Source organism: Ascaphus truei, chromosome 8, assembly GCF_040206685.1.
Source record: "Ascaphus truei isolate aAscTru1 chromosome 8, aAscTru1.hap1, whole genome shotgun sequence".
NCBI lineage: Eukaryota > Metazoa > Chordata > Amphibia > Anura > Ascaphidae > Ascaphus > Ascaphus truei.
Genome location: NC_134490.1, coordinates 22,459,027 through 22,472,329, shown reverse-complemented (window position 1 = coordinate 22,472,329; position 13,303 = coordinate 22,459,027). Strand labels below are relative to the sequence as shown.

The following is a 13,303-nucleotide window of genomic DNA, read 5'->3' as shown; positions in this document are numbered from 1 at the left end:
AATTGAGATAAGATAGTCAGGAAACGCTGTTTCTTTTACATGCCTGTGTACTGGTTACATCTTTCAGGTGATGTTTTTGCTGCCAAAGGAACCAATGGAAAAGAATAATAGATTTTTTATTTTGAGAGATGGGCAAAACCAGAACCTAACATTCAAAAACTCTAATGGTTTCCAAGACCAAATATTATTTCGAACCAGAACAAATAGCAGAACACGATGCCAAATACCCACCTCTCCAATGGAGTTGAACACTTGGTGTGTTTCTTGCTGTATCTTTCTTAATCATTTAAAGTTTTTCAGTTATATTATTTTAGTTTCCGAATTGATTTTACACATAGTTGACAAAGAAAAATATCACTTGTGAGCTCATTCACATGTCCTAGACAGGTCTGCAACCCTGCTCCTCACCATTATACCTTAGCATACAGTGCTTCCACTGCAGCCAGGGATTCTGGGAAATGGCATGCAAATGAGCAGTCACCTGTGAATGTGCTCACAAGTGCTAGCTTTATTTGCTGTACTCTGTACAGTGGAGGGGTTTTGTCACATTTTACCCATCATAACTTATATAACCTGCATTTTTCATTCTTTATTGTGCTCCTTTCATGCTTTTTTAGCCACCCCATTATTTGGTAAAAATCCAAAACCAAACAGTATTGTAAAAAACAGAACTCCAAAAAGTGCTTCTCGAACCAAAACACAAGTGAAAGTGCCCACCTTATGACCCACTTGCTTAAAGGAGGCATATGAGGAGCACTGTGGCTAATACTATACTCTATATATAAAGCTTGGCCCCCTCAGACGCACTTACCTGAATGCCCTCCTACGGTCTTTGTACGTTCTCCCCACCAATTAGATTGTAAGCTCTTCGGAGCAGGGACTCCTCTTCTACAACGTTACTTTTATGTCTGAAGCACTTATTCCCATGATGTTATTTGTATTATTTGTTATTTATATGATTGTCACGTGTATTACTGCTGTGAAGCGCTATGCACATTAATGGCGCTATATAAAAGACATACATTAAATAAAAAAAGCTGAATTATTTGTATTGCAGGATCCTCTATGAAAGATGTAATCCCATATACTCTTTTTGGAAGGCCAGGCCCCTCCTGAGCTCCCTTGTACCTTTCTTATTGGGAGAAAAACCTTCTTAGAATCCCTGCTGTCTGGGATAGACCAGCATGGCATAGGGAATCAGATAAAGATTGACTTTTAGTCCGATGATGTCACTTGATGGGAGAAGCAAGGGATTCTGGGAGAGGAAATAGCATGCAGTCTCCACGATAAAGTGCCAAACCTTAAAAGAAGGCCGTAGATCCAGATGTTTGTAGAAACAAATGCAGGTAGTACTTGTAATTGGCCACCCTTTCACATGAAGTGTTCATCTTAAAGTATATTTTGGGTGGGACCGCACGTTGACGATAAAAACGTATGCAAAGCTCCATCTAAATAGGGTTATTAACCTTCCTGGTGCCGTAGTGGGTACATTCCAGGACTGCGGCCACATAGTTGAGTAGCGATCACATGGTTGCATCTTGCCTGCTGCCCCCTTCAGGAAAGGCACATAAAGCTCTTCCATTCATATCACACTCACTCCTGCAAGAGGCTTATTCTGTATCTGCCAACGCTGACAATCAGGACTTTTCGGACACAAATCCCCATTTCTTTTTTTGTAAATTCTTTATTTATAATCCACATTTTTATAACATTTAACATATACAATACAACTTAGAAACAAAGTTTCTAAAAAAAAACATATCACAGTTTTCCACTTTGCCACCTGCAGTCAGCAATACTCAGACCTATTGTATAATATAGCATAACGTGAGTTATATAGTAGAGAACCGGATATACGATAACATTAACTGACAGCATTAATAGTAAATACAATCACAAAACGAACATAAATAAAACATTATTATAATTAAACAAAAGAAAATTAAATAGAAACTAGAAACAAGTCAAACCCACAATTAGCAGTCCAAATTATCCTTATTATTATTATCACTATGGTAGATATTTTCACGTTCAAATTTTCTCAGTGTTCTATATTAAACTCTGATCCTGGCAGACAGGTGTTCAAATTGTAATCTTGTGTCAGTGGTTATGTACGATAGTTGTTCCATCTTCATAACCTCCCATTTTCTCGATTCCCATTGTACCATAGAAGGTGCCTCCAACTTTTTTCAGTTGGCAGTGATAGCCCACCTTACTGCATTTAGCGTATATCTTAGAGATTTCCTAATTCTATGCCCTTTGACCCCCTTTTCTGTTTAGCAGTATAATGCTCGGATCTTTTTGGATTCTAATCTTGGGAATATTAAAAATCTGCTCTAATATATCCCAACAAATCCCCATTTCAATGGGGAATTTTGGCTGAAAATGGCCTGGCAGATATTGAACAAGCCCCTAAGGCTGGGATTATGGTGCCGGCGTCGCTGCGTGCGCGCATCCGGCAAGCACTCTGCTGTATTTTCTTATGGGAGCTACCCCCGTGCCTGCGCACCTACAGGCGGAGAGGCGCGCTGACGCGGCAGCGTTGTGAAAATACAACAAAAGTTGTATTTTCAGGCGGTTGCCGCGTGAAGTCAGCGCACGTGAGCTGGTTCAGCCAATGAGGGACGAACCAGCTTCATGACGCATCCGCCACGCCCCCGCAATGCGTCTACGATCTCCTGCAGCCACTTTCACAAATTGCTTGGGCTGCAGGAGTGCGTGTGGTGGCGCGCTCGTTCTCACGCGCCCGCGCCGGGACCATAATTCCCGCCTAAGAGTCATAAAGCCATGACAGTTCGTGAACATCACAAGGCCCACTAGCACTAGTTATCAAAATTATTTACTATAGCTTCTAATAATTGTACGATAGGACAGTCACAAAACGTATCAATTTCACACTTTTCGCATGCAATTAATAGTGAAGTATTTCTGGTTTGAGAAGTAGAAGCTTCAGTGCATTAACGCATACAAATTCATGCAGGTTTTGCTGCTAAAGCTGCCTCTGTTATCGTTAAATTGTTAAAGCGCCAACATTCTGCAATGCAATATACATAGGGAGTATAGAGATGTGATCATTACATAAGCTGGTACATAGAACTATGGACACACACGCACAGATACAAATGAGGGCCCTGCTCAAGAGATCTTACAATCTACAGCAGAGGTGGCCAACTCCAGGCCTCCAGGGCCTCCAACAGGTCAGGTTAAGGCTATCCCTGCATCAGCACCGGTGTCAATTGAGCCACCTATGCTGAAGCAGGGATATCAGCAAGCCCTGACCTGTTGGTGGCCCTTGAGGACTGGAGTTGGCCACCTTTGTTCTAGAGGCTTTAGGCATCACTCTCACTTAAGCCCTAATTATTGAGCCGCGTACACATGTACATTGCCTATTGTAATGCCACTTGCATCATTTAGACTACAACTTTTTCGCACTAATTCACATTAATCAAAGTGAGAGATTCAGCACATTTTAAAATATATATTTATTTTCAGTCAACCTTTCATTCAAAAACCTGTCATTTTTCATTTTTGCAATAACTAAAGGGAGGGCAGAATATAAGCTGACTAGCGAAGTTGCTGATAATGCTTATGAGCCAGTCACACATCCTACACAAGTGCTAAACCTCAGCTACATTTGCCTCCCACGGCCAAATGTCTCTGTAACCTTTTGCTTTAGTCGTCCTGCTGCTATTATATTTTTCCAAAATTGCCAGCCACGTGCATGCAGAGCGAGAATCTACTTCTAAGCACACGGGATCTTTAAAGTAACTAAGAATAGGCTGTGGTCGTGAGCCCACGAAGTGATACAAGCACACACAATAAAATACATTAAACGTAAGTGAAAGCTTTTTGGACCATTATTTAGAAAAACACTGACAATATTTATTCAATAAAACAAAAAGGGGACATCAGAGAAATTGGACACGCTATCAAATCAAGTCTCGTTAGTGATTAGTCTATTAAAAACAACCACAGCCTAATACGAATCTATATACCTCCACGACCAATACGGATACTACATTTTAAACATACACACATTTTTTGACTGAGTAATTGGAACATATAAAGATAAATTCAAAACTGTTCCATCTAGAACCCCCCCCCCCCCAAAAAAAAGACATTGGATCAAAATGGTGCTTGCCTTTATTTATACAAAAAGAACACAAATAAAACACACCATAGTGTAAATAGGGCAGGGGTGCTCCACTCCAGACCTCTCCTTCCAACAGGTCAGGTTTTCAGGATATCCCTGCTTCGACACAGGTGGCTCAGAGGCTCTTGATTGAGCCACCTGTGCTGAAGCTGGGATATCCTGAAAACCTGACCTGTTGAGGGGGCTTGAGGACTGGAGTTAACCACCCCTGGTATAAAGAACAAGAAAAACCAGCATCCAGCCCCCTGCATGGTGCAATATATAATGATACAGTGTATCGCTATACACATCTATTTCTGCACAGCAATCACATGTGCAGTGCACTACGCTGCCTCCCATATCACTTCCCCAGTAATAAACGTCAGGACATTCTGCCCCCACACGTCAGACTTCTGTATTGGTGTTTAGTTTATGTACAAGGTATTGGAGTGTGGGGATGATTGCAGTGTTAGAGAGCCTCATTTCTGCATCTTAGTGAATACAGTGGAAGTAGCACTGTGTGCAGCGATACGGCTTCATGTGGGCGCATGTTATTTTTCAAGCAGGAATGAAGGATCAAGCTTGAACTCCTTCAGTGAATTGGGACCTGTGACAAATTGCAAAGCAACACACTGCAGATCGGCACTATTGAAGCTAGCAATTGTGCAAAGGTTCAAAATGTAAAAACAGGCTCCAAGAGCATTTTCCTTCCTACACTCGACAGAAGCGCCCATGATCTGTTGTAGTCTTAAAGGTTTAACAGTATTTTAAGGGCAGGCTTCACCATACATACGTATGTATTTACAAATAGACAGAGAAATCTATCCAGTGGTGAGCAAACTTTTTACACTGAACCCCTCCCCTTTTCATCCATGATATTAGTCGGGGCTCCCCCCCCTCCCCGTCTGATGTAATCCAAATCACAATTTTTTTTATTAATCGGTATAACATTTTTAAAACAGTAAAACATGACAAATGCTAGTTTTTTTTTTTTTTAAATAAATCAGCATAGTATAAGATAATACTGACTGCAATTTTTTTCTCCTCTCCCCCTCTTATCCCCCCCCTCTCCCATTCCCCCCACCATGCCTACCTGTGGAACAGGGTGGTGATAGAGGCAGGCGGCGGGAGATAACGGTGGCGAGTTAAACAGAAGAGCAGCCGGCAGAGGAGTTAGGAGTTGCACGGAGGCAGAGCAGGACAGCCAGCCAGTAGGAGCACGCTGTAGCAGCATAGACACTGGTAGTAAGAAAGACTTCTGGGTGAGACTGTGGGGGGGGGGGCGCTCCTCCCCGGCTGTCCTGCTCTACCTCCATGCATCTCCCAACGGCTCTCCTTCACTCTCTGCTTCCACCAACCCCCCCTCCCCCCACCTGCCTCTATCACCACCCTGCGCCCCCCTACAAAATCATGCAGCCCCCAGTTTGCGCACCCCTGCTACAACAATATGAAATGATTAAAACATCCTTGCTTTGTCAGCAAGTCATGTGCTTGCCGTTGCTTGATGGGGTGGGGGCAGATAGGAGTGGGGGCAGATAGGGGTGGTAGATCCCAGATCCCCTCTCCCTCTCAGTGATGTCCTATAGGCAGAATAGAAATCGAACAGTGAGAAATCTCACTACACTGCAGCCTCTCTAATACTTCGTCATAAAATCTCAAATATGATTAGTTACGTTTGCAGAGAATTATACATATAAAGCATTGTAGATTCCTTTTCAAGGGTTATACAATGTTTGCAATTTATGATGCCAGTGCAAAAAAACCCACAAACCCCAGACCAGGTTTATCAGGTGAAAAAAAGAATCCGGTTTCCACTTTTTAGTCTCTGACTTGCAGTGTTTTTCCCCCCAGTGCTGCACCAAAGAAATTTTGATCAATAGCTTTGTAGGACAAGAGGTCTGTTTATCAAAGTCTACCAACTAAAATTAGAATAAAATAATAATAAAAAAAAAATCTCTGCACTGTTTTCAATAGGATTATTTTTATTTGGTAAAATCGGGTGCGGTTTCTTTTATTGGAACATTGCCCCAGTTTTGCAGCTGGGAGACCTTAATAAATAAACAGACATCTAGATTTTAAAATGGGTACAGCCTGCCAGGAAATTGGAGAAATCCTGTAAGATTCCACTGTGGACTTTTCTATTCCATACACAGGTGATTTGATTTCCAGAGATGCATAGTCCAAAAAGATTTTATGTAGTAATTTACTTCCATGATTTTGTCTGGTTGGTCACTTTCCTCCTGAAGATGGTGTGAAACCCAGAAGCTGTTCTATAGGTGAATATCTCCATTCATCTGCTTCCAACTCCTCCACTAAACCAGCCAGTTTCTCCATTCGACTCACTTGTTGATCTGAAAAAATAAAACCTAAACAAATGTTACTGCAATTAGAACAGCAACCTTCCTAGTCTCTTAAGGTCCTTCTACAGTACATTATTTCAGTTATTTCCCCGCATAGGACCTTGTACAATCCCTTCCTCTACTTTTAGGGCTTCATTCACTGAAAAACATTAGCCATCATCAACAAACAGCCACTTTGAGTTTCATTGATAGATAATTTGCTGGTAAATGGTAGGGGTTTTGACATCCATTGGAACAAGGGGCAGGGTAGCATTGGCATCTAAAATGATGCATCTTAAAGTGATCATCTTTAAGTGAGAATTTATAGTTAGACTACAGTTTGACTACAGGTGGACTGGGTCTACACAAGGCAACAAACGTGAGCTACTCTGAACACACTATGATCCCATGCTTGTTAGCCTGCACACTTACCTCTCCCCCCCTCTAAACCTTATTTTACTGCAGCTTCTCCCAACACTGACTGTACACAACTGCTCCACCCCCCTCAACCCTCTGCAAACCCTGAATAGGCGGCGCTAGCATTGCAATGCAGCAAAACATTTCGACAAGGAAAAGGCACACCTCTGCTGTTTAGTCTGCACACACTCATTTGGCTCACAACAGCTTCATGTACCATTACCTACCTCTGTGATAAGGAACCTGCTATATATCTTAACTTTGTTCTTTCTTGTGGCCTCATTGAAATGTTACTATCTATCCATTACAAACTCCTACCTCCTGGCCCACACCCAACATCACCATATACCCTGGATTACTCAAAAGCCTTGCACTATCTACTGAATGTTGGTGAAGAACTCTGAAAACCAGCACACCAACCACCGCTCACTCTAATGGCAAACATCACAAATGTACAACTTCCAAGCAACTACTCAAATTTCTACTCATACTATTACTCTCTCTAGCAGGTGATATTGAACTTAACCCAGGCCCTCCCTTTTCAACTCTGTCCCATACCCCTGAGAATACCCCCCCTTCAAATTCCAAAACGGTCTATCTGACGCCCATATAAATATCCGGCGCCTGCTGCCCAAACTGGATGAACTAAGAGCATGGTGACTTATGCATAAACCCAAAGCCATCGTTCTCATAGAAACATGGCTAACCCCTAAAACCCTCGATGCAAATATCGCCATTCAGGGATACTCCATTTCTAGGAAAGATAGGTTAAAGAGAGGAGGAGGGGTGATATTTTATAATGCAGACACCTTACAATTTACACTGTTAAATTGTACCCTAAGCCAACCCTCTTGAAATCCTATTTGGCAAAATCTGCCTCCCCTTTTCTAAGCCCGTCTTGGTTGCTGGTATCTTCGCCCCCTTAAAGCCCCTCTACAGTCCCCGACTGATATCACCCAGTTTCTTGGCTCCATTTCCTCTCTAAATGAGAAGAGTGAGCTGCTAGTTCTTGGGGATTTCAACTACAATTGGCTCGACCCAAAAAAAAACAAAATCCAGATATAACTCAAGTCACTTAACCTAACGCAACTAATTTTCCAACCCACCCGAACAAACATGAAATCTTACAACCACTCCTTGCTAGACTGAATTCTCTCTTCAAATCCCATCAGAATCCATTCCTCTGGCATCCTTCCTGACATTTTCAGTGACCATGCAATAGTGTAAGGAAAATTAAACCATCCCAATCAAGTCCTAAAGTTCTCCTCACTAGAACATTTAGAAACTTGAACCCACAACAGTTTCTGGCTGATCGTACCAACAGCCCTTGGTACAGAATCGACTTTTTTCCGGACCCCGATTCTGCGCTCTACTATTTCCAATCCGAGTTCTTAAAACTCTGTGATACCCATGCTCCACTACGCAGAATAAGAGTACAGGAGGGAGGGGGGGGCACCTTCCGTGGGTTACAACTGACCTTATAGCACTCTACCAGTTCAGGGATGCCTTGTGGAAAAGCTACAAAGTAACTGGCACTACCAAGGATCTTAACAGCTACAGATGCCTGCGGAATATGTGCACAAGGCAAACATGACATGCAAAAGCACAATATTACTCTGACAATCTTCACTGTCATACATCAAAGCCAGCGAACTTCTGGAAGGTTATCAACAATATATTCCAGCCTTCTAGCCATCAACAACCAAGTAATATCACTAAGGGCAATATTACTCTGACAAACCCCACCGACATTGAAAATGCATTCAATGATTACTTTGTGGAGTGTGCTACTAACTTATTAGCGAAACGCAACCTAAACCACAAACATGAACCTCATTCTGAGAGTATCCCTATTGCCCCACCCTCTCCCAACACTGCTCACAATTTTCAAATTTGTCCCAGTATACGAAGGAGATTACACAAGCGCTCTTCAAATTAAAACCAAGCAGCCAATGTGGACCTGATTTACTGCAATCTAAGGTCCTAAGACTTGGTGCCCCAGCCATTGCCAAACCAATTGCTTCCATAGTAATAATAATAATAATAATAATAATAATAATATGTTTTGCAGGCACAGGTCCCTGCCCTGTGGAGCTTACAATCTATGTTTTTGGTGCCTGAGGCACAGGGAGATAAAGTGACTTGCCCAAGGTCACAAGGAGCCGACACTGGGAATTGAACCAGGTTCCCCTGCTTCAAACTCAGTCAGTGCCAGTCAGTGTCTTTGTGACTATCTACAACAAGGCAATGCATTAAACTCTGAATCATTACACCGAGGCACCACACAAGGATGCACATTGTCCCCAATGCTATTTGATCTAGCGCTGGAACCTTTATGGAGATCTCAAACAAATTGACATGCGGACATTTAGCAAAGTCTCAGGTCTAACTATAAATTATGGGGGAAAAAATCTGAGGCACTAGCAGACAAGGAAAACACAAGGTGGGTTGCATACTTCCCTTTAAAAAATGGGTTAAAAAAGCACATCAAATTCTTGGGCATACTTCTGCCTAACATACAACAAATATATGTGATGATCAAAAAAAACCATTAGTGGAAAATATCATACAAACATAACAAAAAGGTGGCACAACGTAAACATTTCATTTTTGGGCAGATGCAATCTCATTAAGGTTACAATATTCCCCCAAATTCTTAACATCTTACAAATGTTGCCACTCAAAGACGAAAAAAGAACTAAACAAAGCTTTCCAAATTGTTCATATGAAGAAACAGAGAACCTAGAATAAGTATAGCAAAACTAGAACATAAGGGAGATGGAGGAATGAACTTTCCTGCACTTCCATGATATAATGCAGCGGCACTCCTGAGATACAACGATGACTGGGCCAGTCACAAACCGAGCAACAGACCAACAAATGTACTGGACATAAACATAGCACCCCAAGGTATCCCAGCTTACATAAATGACAACCCGTTGCTCTTCAGCACCTATAGAGCGTAGTACAGAGCACACACAGCTTTGCATATACGCAGGGGAAAGGCATTAAACCTACCATTTACTAAAAAAACAACAATTCCAAGAGGGCAAGGCAAACTACCCATTTCCCAGACTGGGAAAAAAGGAGGTATCCTCAGTATAAGACAGCTTTTGCATAAACTAGACTACTCCGTATACACATTTAAGGAACAAAGAAAAATATGAAATATCCAACTCGATTATTGGCATATCTACAAGCCAGGCACTACACAAGGGAGATAACTAGCGATTTAACAGCAGAGGAGAGAGACAATCCCCTGGTCTAGATCACCTGCTCCCTATGACTAGCTGTGGGAAATCATTTATATAAAATATACACAACTGCTTGAGAAAAACATAAAAATACCGTAGAAATACAGCTGGACTAGGAGCATGGCCCAGATAGGAATATAGAAGACAGCTTGTGGCAATTTGAAAACATGCTTAAACTCGATCTCCTGCTTCTCATCTATGTAAAAAAACAGGGGGTTATGGTGGGACTGATTGGGGCATCTCACATTTAAGCTAGAGCTTTTGGCACTCTCCGTGTAATGAATAACCCCAGTGTTAGCATCTCATTGTAACACATATTGGATGTTTAAGGAGAAGGAGCGGCTCAGTGAGTAAAGACACTGATTGACACTGAGATTGCTGCAGGGGAGCCTGGTTCAATTCCCGGTGTCGGCTCCTTGTGACCTTGGGCAAGTCAGTTTATCTCCCTGTGCCCCAGGCACCAAAAACATAGATTGTAAGCTCCACGGGGCAGGGACCTGTGCCTGCAAAATGTCTCTGTAAAGCGCTGCGTATAACTAGCAGCGCTATACAAGAACCAGAGGGCCAGTGCATACAAACTTAAACTATGTAAAGCCGCAGTATCTAGTTTCACATACTTCTGCCTCAGGTAGGAAAAGGAGAAATTGTACTAACCCCCACCAGGGACAGGAGAGCATCTCCCGACCTTTAATTACATCTCATTTTAATTTAGGGGTAGGAGGGTGTAGCTTTGCTGCCCTAAAGGGACGAAAATGACATAAACCAGTGTCACCCAAAAGAGCCACCGCTGAGTGATGCCTCAAATATGAAAATTCATGGCGGGTAAAAGGATTTGTAGATCCCGCTAAACATTCGTGATAATATCTCACATCCACCACTACAGTCATCAATTCCTCATCTGTTTTTTTTTTTTTAATCCTCCAAGCCAGGGGGTGACCAACTCTAGTCCTCAAGGGCCACCAACAGGTCAGGTTTAAGGAGATCCCTGTCAATGACAGCCACGGAGCCACCTGTGCTGAAGCAGTGATATTCTTAAAACCTGATCTCTTTGTGGCCCTTGAGGACTGGAGTTGGCCACTCCAAGCAGTAAGAATATGATGCCTGTTCCTCTGAAGGAGCTAGACCATTACCTGTAAAGTCTAAAAGTAAGTTAGGACACCCCTCTCCCCAATTTAGATCTTCCATTTGCAGGTTATATACATTTCTCATCATCTACAATTTGGTTACCATTGGGTTGGGACAATTGATTTTCAACAATCAATAATACAGGAAGAGGGAGAATGGCACCAACCACACTGGCGGTCAGCATCCCAACATGGAATAACTGGAAACTGCAAATTGTACTCCGTATTACAGATAATATTCTTTAAATACATTATACAAGCTTTGGTGACGGCCATTTGCTTTTTTTTGGATGATAGATTTTGCTTCAAACTTCCAATTTTGAACAAAAGGTTTAGTATTAGTGGAAACTGGATCTGAAGCAGTTGCCATAATAATAATAATAATAATAATAAAAAAAAGTACCATTCTTATCCAGCCATTCACTGGTTGTACAACATACTGTACTCTAGATCAGGGGTGCGCAAACTTTTGCAGCTGCGCGCCCCCCCCTTGCTGCTCGCGCCCCTTAATTCAGTTCCCGGTGTCAAATGACGCCGCGGGGTCATGTGACATTGACGCCGCTTTGCCATGGCGACACGTCAACAGCCGTCTGAATCTCGGTAAGTAATAGGTCGCAGGGGCATCACGCCCTCCCCCCCCCCCAGCATTTAATTTAAATACAGTGGGGGGGTGGGGTTTATAGCGTGTGGCCTCTGCAACCACTGCGCCCCCCTAGAGAATCTCCCACCCCCCAGTTCTAGATTGTACCAGCTTTACTAGGAAAGGTAAGACAAGTCCCATCCATATGGGGGACATGGCTTCACCATAAAATGGAATAAAAATGGAGAATTTGCACTAAGACGTGCGTACACTTTCTTCCAAATAATAGTTTCTACAAAATGTGACTTGGGTTACAAGTCTGTATCCAATTAACCGCTTACCATGCTTCACCTGCTTCAGAGTAGATGCAACTTGATAGCTGAACACTGACTCGCACAGGAACCTCTCAGAGCCATCTGCAAATGTAGGAGAAAAAGTGAATTTCATTCTGCAGGGGAAGATTGCTGCAGTGCCCAATCTTAACCCCTACGCTGCCAGTGGGCTGGCAATGGAAAGCCTTATGGCAGCGAAGGGGTTAAGGACCTTCTGGTATAAGTGCAGTGTATGCCCAAGTACTCAGACAACAGAAATCCAGATGCTTGCTCTTCTCTTAAATACCGATTAAAAAATGATTAGCAAGTGTCACAGACAAGTCAACAATATATTGAAGATAAAGTAGGACACACAATACTGGATGGTGCCGATGTATACAGTACTCTAAATATTACACTATTAAAACTCATCTTTACATTTTGTATTTATTTATTTATGACATTTGGATTATACAATCTAGATTTTGTTTTCAACCTAAAAATAAGTGATCAGTCCAAAACCTAAATTAAAAGCTGTTGAAGTGAAGGAAAAGAAATTCAGTGCAATAATTGTACAAGTCTGCATTTAGAGGCCATAAAGGAAAAGGACACACACTTAAGTGGTGATGAAGACTGTAAAACTAATTGTTGGGAAGCTAATATTTTCTAAGTTTTTTTTTTTAATTGGGATTTCTACGGAGGAATGAACTTCAAAAGTAATAGCTCTGCGTTCACCAACATTGTCAATCATATCAATTGGTCACCATTTAATGTATGCTTTGAGTTTTACTATGTAACCCAGTGTACAATGTAATGAGATTGCGTCACTCCTTATGTGTTCAGCGACGGGAGATAAGATTAGCTCAACATCACTGTCTCCAAATCTGGCGAGAAGCTACTCATCCCTAAGGTCTGAGACAGTGCACACCTTTTGACATATAGTACTCAAACATTTTGGGGAATTCTATCAGAATCAATAATACTCTGTGCGCAATGTACAGTACTATATAGACTGGTAGCACGTCACAATAAAATTACGTTGTGCGACAGGATCTTCAAATCGTGGAGAACACTTCATCCATTTAAAGGACCCATCCAAGCGATATCCTACATGGGTGTTTTTTTTTATTTTTTAAATAAATCACT

At 42.0% G+C, this 13,303-nt stretch overlaps 1 protein-coding gene across 3 annotated transcripts in view; it reads right to left on the bottom strand.

Annotated features, from left to right (window-relative positions):
* Positions 1 to 3,464: 3,464 nt before the first annotated feature.
* The window catches only part of ANAPC16 (anaphase promoting complex subunit 16), a 30,808-nt gene continuing 20,969 nt past the window's right edge, over positions 3,465 to 13,303 (bottom strand). For 2 of the 3 annotated variants that reach the window (XM_075610778.1, XM_075610777.1), the window contains exons 3-4: positions 12,188 to 12,262; positions 3,465 to 6,498 (exon numbers count right to left, since the gene is read on the bottom strand). In XM_075610778.1, the coding sequence (XP_075466893.1) occupies positions 6,362 to 6,498; positions 12,188 to 12,262 (212 nt within the window). In that variant the 3' untranslated portion in view covers positions 3,465 to 6,361. The remainder of the gene's footprint in view (positions 6,499 to 12,187; positions 12,263 to 13,303) is intronic. The other variant, XM_075610779.1, reaches the window with a different exon arrangement.